General features: G+C 27.5%; 1 protein-coding gene across 4 annotated transcripts in view; it reads right to left on the bottom strand.

The window, feature by feature from the left end:
• Positions 1-14103, bottom strand: part of LOC113551315 (octopamine receptor beta-2R-like) — a 172239-nt gene that overhangs the window by 31709 nt on the left and 126427 nt on the right. For all 4 annotated transcript variants that reach the window (XM_026953489.1, XM_026953486.1, XM_026953487.1 and 1 more), the window contains one exon: positions 816-1244. In XM_026953489.1, the coding sequence (XP_026809290.1) occupies positions 816-938 (123 nt within the window). In that variant the 5' untranslated portion in view covers positions 939-1244. The remainder of the gene's footprint in view (positions 1-815; positions 1245-14103) is intronic.

The following is a 14103-nucleotide window of genomic DNA, read 5'->3' as shown; positions in this document are numbered from 1 at the left end:
TATGTATTCACTGAATGTTATGGCTTGAATTATTGAAAAATATATAACCTACAATAAGGTAATATCCTTCTTACTTAAATACCGACCAACTATAATCATATTATTGAGACCAAGATATATTTTACTTACAGACATATAAGATTAGGTTGAACTTTATACGAATTAGTTCCGAGTTTATTGATTAGATCAAAATTCTAGCAAAATAAATGAAATCTCAATACCACATATTTTACGGAGCAAAATATCGTATGACTGTGGGTGAACGTCAATGATAAGCAAAGCTTTTCATTCAATTTTAAGTTTATATCAATAGGTTTTGGTGCTTTGAATCGGTTAAACGATATCTGAATGTAAACTCATACAACACGTGGTATTTTGTTATCGTGGTACACATTTAATGTGGTGTTGTATGCATCTCAAACTTCCACCACAAGCTTCATTTATATAATACATATAAGTTTGATGCTATTACTGAAGTTCAACACATACAGAAAAGTAGCTTGTATATTTTATATGCAGTATATACACAGTGCACATTTAAACCTACACACACCAAATATAAACCACATACAGAAGTATAATATAAGGATATTATTATCGCGATTATCCAATAATTACCTCTACTGATAACTAATTTCGCCATACAATTAGACCATATAGGATAATTTAAGACTTCCAGTCATATAATTGGCGTATGCAACGCCCTACTTTTCCGTATTTCACATATTATTCGTATATACACGCTATAAATATTTCAAATGTTTGCTATTTTCACAATTATATTAAATATATAAACTATTAATATTTCATATTACCTGTTGGACCGTGGGATCGGTGCCGTTGTCCATGGCGCTCAACCGGTACAGTGAGTCCCGGGGATCGAGTGACGTAACGACTGTCGTGGGGGTGTGGTTGAACACGTCGTCACCATGTTCCATGACCGCGGTCGCGGTATAATAGGTATCTGTGAAATAACCGGAGTGTTGTATTCGGTCATCGGCCGTTTCACCATACCGACGGACACTCTCGGCGATCAGGTACGGTATACAATGTCACTGTGGTCGTACACTGACATGCCGGACGTTACCGTTCGGTTGAGCTGCGGTATAAGGTTATTTTGTATCGTGGTTATAAATGTTTCAGTGTTTTCCAATAACCGTTCGTATTCGCAACAATTTTCTTCAAAAGTTGTTACTACTATTTTCAGAGTCACAACAAATGCGTCCTAGATACAACGCCAAATTCTGTGACAAAAAAAAAAAATAAAAATATATTTAAAAATTATATTATATTTTTTCATATTTAAGGTGACTGTCGTGTTTGGATTTTTTGTTGTATAGTACATGCATTAAACGATTGACTAAAATTGTTTTCTAACATTTGTTTTCAGATAAATATTAACTATCTTCATACACGTATATAATTTATAAGACCATTTCACAAAGAATATAAAATAGACACATCAGCCGTTATAAAATTTGTTTGTATCGATTTTCTAGAATGTTTTAAAGTGGTTAAAACTAGTATATATCATCGGTTATCATCGGAATGTGTATTTACTAGTCGTTAATGTATAATTAATAAACAAACAAAAAAATAAAAATGTACATAAATATACATTATGTATAATATGTATTATTGTATTATTTGTTATACGAGTTTTAAACGGGTTTAAATAAGATAAATGTGAGTTCAACGTGGATTTAGATTAGACAATATATGTGAAGTCTTATGAGCAGGATTTAGACGAGAAGTATATTTAAGTTAAATTTAGAGTATAAAAGTGAGATACATATGTTTCTACATGTACTGTACATGAATATATGTCCTGTCACTAACTCGGCACGATTCTTCATAACGAGTCTAGAGATATGTCTGGTTTGTAAAGCCCACCATCCATATTATGTATAGTACTAAAAAGTTGAATAATTTGCTCCTGTTTTATACTGGCGTAATAGCAATATAACATCACACTTGACACTCGCATACATGCACGTATGTAGTTTTTATTCAAAATGATTTCCTTTATTAACTGTATTATTTCATTTACAAGACCTGTTGTCATCCATTCCTTTATTACAAAATTTCATTAAAAATAAAAATGTATACACGCCTCGTCGTGATTTTATATTTACATACAATTGATCCCCAATCAATTTTTATTCTATAGATACATATGGAAAATTATTTTGATTTTGAGCATAATAAAATAAATAAGCAAAATGTAAATTAAGTTGCCTTTTCAGTCCCGCAGTGGAAACCGATCGATATGCACATATATTTGTTCGCTTTAGTTCATAAATTAGCTCACCCATTGGCAACAAGGAGATAAAAATTAATAGTGGATGTGTTAGTGTTACATTTTTTACATTCGTACTTTATATTTATACTCAACTTCTTACTATTTCAAACTTAGAATAATATAAATATGTATATAACATCTTTTTTCTATTATTCTAATCCGTCATCGTAGTACCACAGCACTATTACATAACCTACTGTTATACACGGAATATCCTTATCTGCAGACTACCGACGGTAGTCTTATCAAAATACACTATTGCCGCAGTTAATTATCTATTATTCGTTGACTCCAAAAACCGCACACTTTTAATAGGTTAAAATCACACACATTTAATAGCTTAAAACCGTACAGTTTTAAAAATTGTCGCATTCAAAACCGCACTGTTATGATTTCGACCCCCAAAAGGTCGATAAACAAAAAACGCATTTGTATAAGTATAAATAATTATTCATTCTCATATTTCATCAAAAAATATATATAATATATATATTCAAAAATTTTAAATATTAATTTTAAAAAAAATTTAAACTTTCAGTTTGATTGGCTGAAACCGACTGCCGACGTCATTTAAAAACTTTATACGATCTCCGTCACATAAAACATCTTCCCAAAATTGAAACAAATACTCCTAAAAATAAATAGGCAACTAAAGACCTGATTACTATATAGTACTTATCTTATAATCTTATATTTTCTACTATTTTCAGTGAAAATAGTGAAAATTTTTAAACCCACTCTAAATGTGTGGTAATTTGTTATGAAATGACCGATAAGCTGTTTTTGTCTATCGATCTTTTTAGGCTCAAAATAAAAATGTTGCGGTTTTTGGTTTTTATATCTAGGTACACCAAAATACAAAATTATCATAAATCCTAATCAAAAATCTGACAAAAATAAAACAACTATATATCCAAACAATCACACAATTTAATTACTCGCACCACTAAATCTATGCTTGACATCACGAAAATGAGAATATGAATCCAAATGAAGACTTTTACTCGGTTGTTAATGTTATTAATAAAATAATACTATCTACTTCCTAACAAAGTCAACTTCTAACGATTCAGGTTATACGCAAGTAAAAATGCAGAAAAGAACTATATTATTGTTTAAATCAACAAATCGTTTTAAAATTCTTAATCATGAAGACAAATTTAGCTATAACCCATTCTTGGATCTAGATATGGATATTATATAGACCTAAAGATATTTTTAAACATAATTTCCTCTTCCTTCTCATCTTATACTCGTAAGAGGTGTAATAAATTAATTAATAGATAAAATTACTAGATGTTACTTAAATCATCCAATACGTGGAGGCTTGGTCGTTAACGTTAAAATATCAACCTTCACTTCATTATCCTTTTAGTCTAAAATATATAAAAAGTAGAAAAGTAGAAAAACGTAGAGACGTAGAGCTAGAGCTTTTTACTAACGAACTTATCAATCTTTTAATAAGCAAAAATATAATAAACTAACTTGCCATCTTAGAAAAATACTAAAAAAACATAAATCTGAGTTATTCGTTAGTTATTTTTCTAATCTTTCTTCAAAATATGGTTATCTCAGGAGAACAACTAAAAAAAATATGTAAATATAAAACTCTAAATTTACCAATTAAGAATTTGGACGGCAGTCATGTCATTACTGATGCTGATAAAGCTGAACTTATAAAATTCACCTGTTTAATATTTTTTTATGTCATTCGGCATAGTTTCTATTGTTAATTTAAATATTATGGCTGATTATTTTAACTATCCTCTTCGTCCGTCGTCCTACCTTGTCAAAAATTTCATACCAAATTAGATCAAATTCGCCACCAATAAACACTACCTCTAAAAATCTCTTGAATTTAACATAATCACAACAAGGTAGGAAGATAAGGCTAAAAAAAAACCATTATCCGACTATCCCATTTTTTACTCTGTTTTAACATTATCGTATTTATAATTTCTGTGGAAATTGTGTACTATTATCCTAATCTCCAAACCTAATAATGCACCTGATTCGATATATATATGACACCCAAATTTCAAGTACTCTGAGTATTAATTATCTTTGCATAACCCTTAATAAATGACCGATTTTGGCACTGTGTATTAAATTCAAAAGATTAAATTTAAATCTATGACTACGTAATCTAAAAAGACTCATCAATAATAATAAATAAATTGAATATTGTATTTTATAATTTATACATAATATGGTACCGATGTTACCTACCTTGATTAGAATAGTAACCTAAATTCTAATGTTAAAATTTCCTTTTAAGGTAATGTAATAAATAAGCACTTAAATTATTAAAAGATATTATATAAATACGAGTACAAATATGAAGAAAATAATTATAAAATTACGAAGTACATATATATTTTTGATAATAGTATGGCTTTTATTGCGTTTTACTCTAAAAACTCAAGTACTTCAAACCATTAGTAATTTTAGCTACTCGCTGTATATTTATCTTGTACCAAGTACATAATGGATTGGTTTAAAATCAGCCACGTAAAAAATTGGAATACCAGAATTGATTGTAATTTTTTTCTAAAAAATCGTTGGAATTTTTTACGTATTTACATTAAAAATAATATGCAATGAAAGTATGACTACAGATATATGTTTTACAAATCTTATTATATATAGATCACATTAACATGGAACAAATTTGGGTGTTTTGTAAATTGAACGAGTACTATGGAAATAAACCTTTAGATTTACCAATTATGATTAATGCGAAAAATTGTAGTGAATTTATTTAATAGGTAATACATAAAAAGAAATAAATAACTAAATGAAAAATTATCTTTAGGACGAACTGTTGTAATATTTACCTATAATTTTAATCAATAAATTAATCAAATTTGGAAAATTTAAAATAAGGCACTAATATAGTGAAAATGGTTTACTGTTTTTGATAATTACCGACACTTATGATAACTGATAATTGACTAACTGACCAATTTAAAATTTTTTTTTTGAAAACAATATAATATTCAATATGATACGTAATAACAAATGATTATAAAGGCATTATATTGTTAATTTTTAGCATATATCATTTTTTTTTCAAAATAAATTGTTCATTTACTAAGTATAACAATCGTTTATTAATATAATACACTATTTGTACCATAGAATATCTACTCACAATGAATTACTACTATTTTTAGTTGAATTATAAAACTAAAGCTAGATTCAGTAAAGGTGATCATTAATTCTCGGCGAGAAAAGTTGTTTTAATATTTTCTATTAAACAATATTGATAGGATTTCTGTTCTATACGAGAGAATCATTAAAAACTTCACCAATCTACTCACTCTGTAAAATCTACTTGAGTGTTTAATTAAACGAGAATCGTACAATTTATTAAATAATTGCACTCGTACTTTATATACATGCTTGGAATTCCAACACTAGTAATCGTTTTTTACTGTCGTTATTGGAAATAACAATTAAAAAAAAATCATTGTTTATTTTCAGAATTTTATCAGAAACAACGACAGAAGTTATTGGTTTTAAAATAAACTGTGCTATTGTTTTGTTTATTTTTTTTCTTTTAAGTGACACGTGTTACACATTTGTTGAAATACATAAGAACAAATTTAAAAATATTTTTAGGATAGTTTCATAAAATCTTTAAATTTCCATTAATAAACAGTAAGATTGTGGGAAAACGAACTTTTTAAATAATAAAAAAAAAAAATTGACATCACTTAATTATTTAAATTAATTTTTAGATTTTAATTTCAACATTATGTACGTTTATATGTTTATGATATAAATAAAAAGTTCTGTAGAATATATAAATCACAATTAAAAAAATATTTGTCTTTTAATATTCTTTACCTGTATTATTGTGATGTATATTTTAAATGTCACTATTTTAGTACTCAAAATTAACAGATTTATTTATTTTGCAAATTCACATTATTTATATATAAAAAAAAGGACAAATGATAAAACATTTTTATAATTTAATGTTCAATAATCAATCTGAAAAACGCATAAACGACATGACATCTCCCTATCACGGTATATAATAATTAATGCGATGGTGTTCCGCGATAAATTTCTGTGAAAAGTGGTCAAATTGTCACGCGATCAAATATGCGTGTCGGTCGCTCCACAAAAACGCGACCTCTTTCATACCTCCCGTCGGTCGTCCTATAACATTGATAGCTTTGTGCGATAAACCGGAGAGATCAATTTTGACAATATCAAACAGTGACAGTTATAAAACGCGATATTGTTATAAAAATATATATAAATCAAATTTTTTGAAACCCTTTTTTATTTCAGATTTACACTTGACAATGTCATATCAGTATAGTGAAATATACTCGAACGAAGATTCATTGCGTATTTGTGATGCGATTGGAACGTTAAACATTTATACGATTAATAATAATTACATTACGGGAATTATTAGAGGTTTTACATCAGTTTAAAATAAAATTATCTTTCTAACTATTTTAAACATCGGTCGTTTCCAAAACGTACTATTTATAAAAACAGTAAAGCTAAGTATGCTAGTTTTCTGAAATCTTTTTGAGTCAAAAACTTTGGTTTGTTTTTTTAAGAAAAACGATAAAAAATGAGATCCTAAAAATATAAAGGTAATTTTTTTTTACCTTAAGTGTTGATATGTTATACTTAACTTAAGAATCGTGTAAAATTTTGTAATGGAAAATAATAGCATTGTATATTATTGAATTGTGTTATAACACAATACAAATAAGTAATGAATATAATTTATGCTATTTCTGACTTACGATGATATGACTTAGCTTATCAAAACATACTTACCATCACAGAACCAAAACATTAACCAAATTAAAATAAATTAAAATAATGTCAACAACAGAATAGAGAAAAACATTTTTTTTAAAGTTTTTTTTTTTACTGTATAATAATTATGGTGTTATAAATATCTCACATTTTACTATTTTTTCTAAAAAAAAAATAAACATTATTATTAAAAAAAAAAAAAATGTCTTGGTTATAATATGTAATCTAAGAGTATTAAAAATACAATGTATAGTCAAATATATATATATAATATATACTATATTTAATTTGTTATTAATAAATATTATTTTACTATGAAGAAAGAATAAGTTAGTTTGATATTAATTTATTTATAATTTAATATCATACAACTCATTTATTAAAAACACTATTTAGTATATATTTATATGATTTAAAAATATTATAAATAAGAATAACTTTATAGTCCACTATAATTCCACATCATAAGTCAACACAGAGGCTGAAGAATTACTTTCATTAAGTTCAGGCATCCGGTAGTCTTCAGAGCTTAGATGATAATTTATGTAGATAAATAACGACATATTATATTCATTTTTGTTAGTTATCAATTACAATGACTAACTATTATAACACGATTTAACAAAGATTGTTCCATTCTATACAGTCTCATTGGTTCTAAATGTTTTAATTCGAATAGACAATTACTACAGTCGATGACTAAAAACGATCGACACTGTATGCTGAAAGCACCTGATTAAATGAAGGAAATGGTCAATCATATACAATTTGTCGGAATTCTATCAATGGTCATACACAAATCAAAATACAAAAACATACACGAGTTAGGTTAGGTTATTTATAAACTTTAGGTCTACTGATATTATAATATTATTCGTAATAATACAGTAAGAAAAAATATGTAAGACGGCGCATAGGATAGACGATTTAAGCTGCATATCATTATCTGCTATGATTCATAAATATATAAAAATAGTATTAATAGTATTTTTGCATTCATGCATAGACCAAAAAATAAAAAAATAACGTGATTTAATGTGTATTTTTATAGGTTTACTTCAAAGTACAATTTATTTTGTATTTTTAAAAATAAATCTAGGTTGAATATACCTAGGTATTGTTCCATTTGTCCACAATATTATGCCTAACACGCGGGACATCACGTACGATGATCAATAAGAAACGTCGTGCCTTTTCGCGTGTGTTATGCGTACACGTTTTAAATTTTACATGGCGTTTCAAATCGATAAGACCCGAATGATTAGAATCACACTCGATTAAATGTATTCCATAAGCGTGGGAAACGAGTCCGTCGTGGCGCAAAACTGCATATAAGTTCGTTTACAACGAATGGAGAAACAAATCGATTAAACAGGGCTTACCGAGTGTAACAACGAGAGAACCGTTTGGAACGCGTTAAAAAATAATATTCCACCGATGCGCCTTGTAATTTTTTTCTCTTTTTTTTTTTTCAATACCAATTCAGCAGGTACACTGCGTATTAATAATATATTAAAATGTACGGTGATTGCATTCGCTATACGGTTATCCGCGGATTCGCGCACACTCGATGCTGTCAACCACCCGCACAACAGACGCACATACGCACATACTGATATATCATTATCATTCCCGTGCGTATACCATACACGCGTATAACACTGCATACACGGTGTAACTCATTACGACCATATAATTAATTCGTCTGGACGATCTTTGCCGTGTCGCGTATCGCAATATAGGTGACATCGAAATAATTAATTTAATTCGCGTGCAGCACACGGTATTATACACGCTGCGATAGTTTCCCCGGCACTACTATAATATTATAGCTGCGCCGTTGTTCGTTGCACGTAATCATTGCAATACGGGCCGCCCTCGAATGCCGTCGATTGTAACACTGCTGCTTATACCCCGACGGTTTGTGAGAATTGGCTGTATTATTATGCACACGTTATAATGTATACATTGTACATTGTTATTATTATTATTATTATAATATTCACGTTGTTATCACAGACAAAAAAAATTAAACGTATTTTAGCCGATGCATCGGCGACGAAACGGACGCGCAAATACACGACGACGTTATTAGTTGGTTTCACACTGCTGTGTACAATAACAATGTGATGATGGCATTATATATTTTGGCGTGTTTGACCCCGACCACGAAGGAATGAATGAGATCCCGCTGCGGTGACTAAATTACTACCCCCGCGTTGTACAGTTACGTGTTATTATTATATTATAATATGTGTACGGTTGGCGTGTATATGACGTTATTTAGGTATAATGTATACATTATGTAAAGGTTCCTGTTATATAGCCGGATTACACGACGTGATAATATTCACAAGCTCGTCGTGCGGGCGCGATAATCGTGTAGCGCAGAACGGATATCATTTATTTTTTTTTATTATTTATATTTCATGGGGTTTTCGGAGGAAAAAAAAAAGTATGAAACGCATATTCTTTTTTCACGGCATTGGACCGCGACGAGTTCCTCGTGTATTCGTAAAAAGGTCGTTAGCCATTAAATCACATATACGTTTTATTATAAATTTTTATAATTATGCGTCATGTAGTCTCACCTGAAATCTGTCGAGGTTCCAGTTACAGTTTTTACAACGGGCTAGCGTTTGCCAATAATTAACAGTATTACCTTTTTTTTTTTTTTAAATATGTCAGGTAATTCATTAAAACATAACAATTTTGGTATACGATACAATTCGTTTTCGATGGATATATTTTTCTCTGCGTCACGGAGAAAAAAATACGTTTCCGTAAAATAACCATTTTAGATCTAACATTATAATATACTAGTTATAATATATTTAAATATTCAATATGATATAACGACTGTGACTTCAATATAATTAAAATAAAATATCAGCGACGTCTACAATAAATACGGATTCCGACATTCTAAAAGGAATTTTACAGTTTTAATTTAACACGCATAAATTGAACAAATCTAATTGTCCCACGCGCGTTGCTCGACTGAATGTCTGGAAATTGTCCTACATGTAGCCAAGTTGATTTGTTTTAAATTATACTCATCTTACCTCAAGAGTTGCATACGCTAATAAAAACGTGTTTGACAAACAATTTATTATAATACCTATGCGATGCTATCGTAATATAGTAGTACCACAAAAAATATCTATAATTAAAATAATATTATAATATTTTATAATACAGTCAATGGTTGTGCAATTTATTATAAAACATGTATAATCAAACGTAAATAATTCTTTCATATCTAATTGTACTCTACCTATACGTAAATTTGTTTAGAGTTTTTATCAACTACAACTGATATTTGTAATAACAACGAGAATAAACTATAAAAATATGATCGATCTATTGAAATTATATTTATTTGCATATTTTCATACACTGGCATTTGGCAAATATCATAAAAATTTATAGTGAAGTTTATAATTTTATTATAGGTATGGTATATTTTATAATATAATATAATAGAAATAATATTTATAAAATACAATTTTATGTTTTTAACACCATTTGACACTTCGTTGCGTTTATAAATCACAATAACAATGAAAAGTTAAAAATATCAAAAATTCGCGTATACACGAGTTAAACGTTTCGTGAAAGGTTTCTTTTACTATAGTTTCATATTTACGACTTTTAACAGGAAATTCGAATTCAAAAAACTTGCCATTCATATTGTATTAAATTAACTTACTTTGATGTCATTATAATATATTATTATTGTATTTTATGTTTCGTTGAGGTTACTATATAAGCAGAATTTTGCGTAGAATGTAAAAACAACTTACCTAACTATAATTACAGACATTCGTAACACAGAGTTCTAAGATTTAAAAAATTAGACAATGAATATTTTTTAAATAATTAATTGTTTTTTATTAAATAAAAATGGAAATGAATAGATACGTACATATACATAATGCAAAAAGGTAATTAATATTTTTTCAACTAAAAATAATTATTAAGGAAAAATTATATTTAAAATATAATTTAAGATAGTTAATGTTAATGTTAATGTACGCATAATATTCAATAAATATATTATTAGCTATCTAAGAATAAATTAAAATAAAAAAAATGATTACTTAATAATTACCATAAAAAAATTCTATTAAAAAGATCTTTGATATTAATTTAATAAAAATCTAAGAAATACAAAGAATATTTATGAAATTAAAATGTATACCTTCGCATTTGTCAAATCTCATTATTATATTATATAAATTTATATAAGTATATATTTTTTTAATTTCATTTGTAGGTACCTATATTTAATAGTTTCTCACACATAATCTATAAATATAATAAAAATTATCAAAAAATGATTTAAAAACAAAAAATCTAACTGTCGATAGTATTAATTAATACTGTTTATGAATAATAGCTTATACGATCATCGTTATTGTTCTGTATACAAAAACTAAGTTTTGTGAAGCATGATTATTATTCTTACCATTTCAAGGAGTTTTTTTTTTAATTTGACAAAATGCAAAGTTTAACATTTAAGTATAGTCTATATATAAAGGATTTGTTTTTATTCTCCATATATGTATATATATATATATAGAATATTTTATATCTTATATAATATACCTATTGTTAAAATGAAGAATTGTTTAAATGCGATTCTATAAACAATAATTTTATATGTATTATGTATATTGTATTGGTTTTTTGAATACGGTGACCAAGTTAAATTTTACCGGTCTGCAATATTAATTATTTCTTTTATTTCCAAATATTCTTTTTCTCCGTTTTTATTTATTATTATTTTTTTTTTTTTTTGGTCGAGTTCCAAAACTTCGAACGTATATCGTGTTATGTATCTCTTTTTAGTTTCTGTCAGTTACAAAAATTGTGTTGCAAAAACTTATATTGGATCACGAACATTTTGAGCCGTAATTTCTATACAACTTTTCTGAAACGTCACCAATAAAAATTGTATATACGATACATAAAAAGCTATGTATATATATAACATACATGTATATAAATTATATTATATTGTTATATGAAAACTTCTGTGACAAATTGAAATTAATGGTTACCAACATAGTACGATATAATATTATATTTTTAGTCGGGCGTTAGAATTTATACGGAGTGAATCTTTAGTTTTTGGTTTCCATCAGCAGTGCTAACAACGGTGACAATGACTCGTGGACTAGTCTACTATATATATATATATATATACACAATATTAATTGAAATGACCTTTAGTGCTAGACTTTAAAATGACTAGCAAAATGAGAAATGTAATGAATATATGTATATGTATATGGTACAATCTACACCTATAACAAATTACTTGTCACTTGGGTGAAAAAAATGTCTTGGAATATTCTTGCTTGTTTGCTCGTTAGCTTAACTTTGGGATTTGTCTAGTTAAAAGGAGCCAGTAGTTATTTAATTTGATTAAATTAAACGTCAGAAGAGAACACCACTGGGAGATTAACGTTATGACATATTTTACAACGTACGGGCCGACGGATGCCCGCATGTTCGAAAGTTGATGTTAAATTTCAAAGATATACGGTTGACTTAACATATTAAAAGTATGGAGTTTGTTATAAAATTTAAAGATTCTCGTGATTGGACTATTAAAAATTAAATATATGTAAATTATAATACGATTTTGGTATTGTATAAAACTTAACTGTTTAACATGATGTAGCACAAAATTATTTAAGTATTCGATAAGAAATGTTGTACCATCCAATGTGTTCTAATCCAGATATATTTATTTCAACGTTAAGCCTTATTTTATGGAAAACTTATCGTGAATAGTAACCAGCGTATTAATAAAAAATAACCCATATTACAGTTTACAAAAAAATCGTGAAAAACAACTTTTAACATGTCTAAAATAAAATAACCAAATAAATAAAAGTTGTGAGATAAATAAAATATAACTTTTTTTTTTTATTATTTTAAATTGAATTATTTAGAAAAAAAAAGTTTTAAAATTTATTTCAAAAATAAATGTAACGATGAAACTAATGAAAAAAAAACAATCGAGAGGAGAATTAAAACATAATAAAATAACGGTCTCGTTGAAATGTATGACGCTATTTAAATTATTTTCGTACTTTTAAATTGGTTTAGGATTTTATTTACGACTTGCGCTGTTAAATATAATTCAACCAACAACGCAGTTTGTTTCTGTATTCTAAAACGTAAAGAAATATTTGTAAGCTGTGTTGACGAAGCAACAAATATTCAGAAAATGAATACGATAATATGACATAAGTACTATGTATTTCAGATTAGTTGCATAATAATGTACTAAATTATAGATTTGTGCTGAATAATATTATGTGGCTTGTGTTTGTTATACAAATCGTCTGTGCGCAATCGATGTTATACTGTATTATAGAAACACGGCCTTCATGTCAAATTATTACAATTTTGAATTTGGAGCACGTGAAATATTGAGCGTAATTGCACACAATGGTTTAATTCAAATTCGATTAGCTTGATATTACAGCCAATTCCCTTCTAATACACACAGTTTTCCACGTTGTTATCCGCTATGCATCACTTATGAATCGACGTGATTTCTGGTACAACATTCTCAGTGTGTGTCATTTTATCAATTTTTTAGAGCCAAAATAAATGGATAGTGAGCGGTTGAGGCTGTTATGACTGGACGATTGAGAACACTTAAAATTCAAAAAGAATTCTTCGCTTGCCCAAAATAACGAATACGATCGAGAGCGTATTTACGTTGCAAAGTTGCCATGTATAATTTAATATAGGCTACCGAATAATTTAGAACGTTGAATTTTATTTTTTAAATAGACATTTAAATGTAATGTAAAATAATAATAATAATTATAAATATTGTTAAAATAAGTTTTAATATCAATAATAGTTATGTGTAAATAAATAATTATGAAATGAATTTTTAAAAGCACAATCAAAAATAATTTTATCTTATAAAATATATTATGTGCAAGTTTCTGGATAATGTTAAAACGAATAAATGC

Source organism: Rhopalosiphum maidis, chromosome 2 (genome assembly GCF_003676215.2).
Source record: "Rhopalosiphum maidis isolate BTI-1 chromosome 2, ASM367621v3, whole genome shotgun sequence".
Classification (NCBI taxonomy): Eukaryota; Metazoa; Arthropoda; class Insecta; order Hemiptera; family Aphididae; genus Rhopalosiphum; species Rhopalosiphum maidis.
This window is presented reverse-complemented; position numbering and strand designations above follow the sequence as displayed.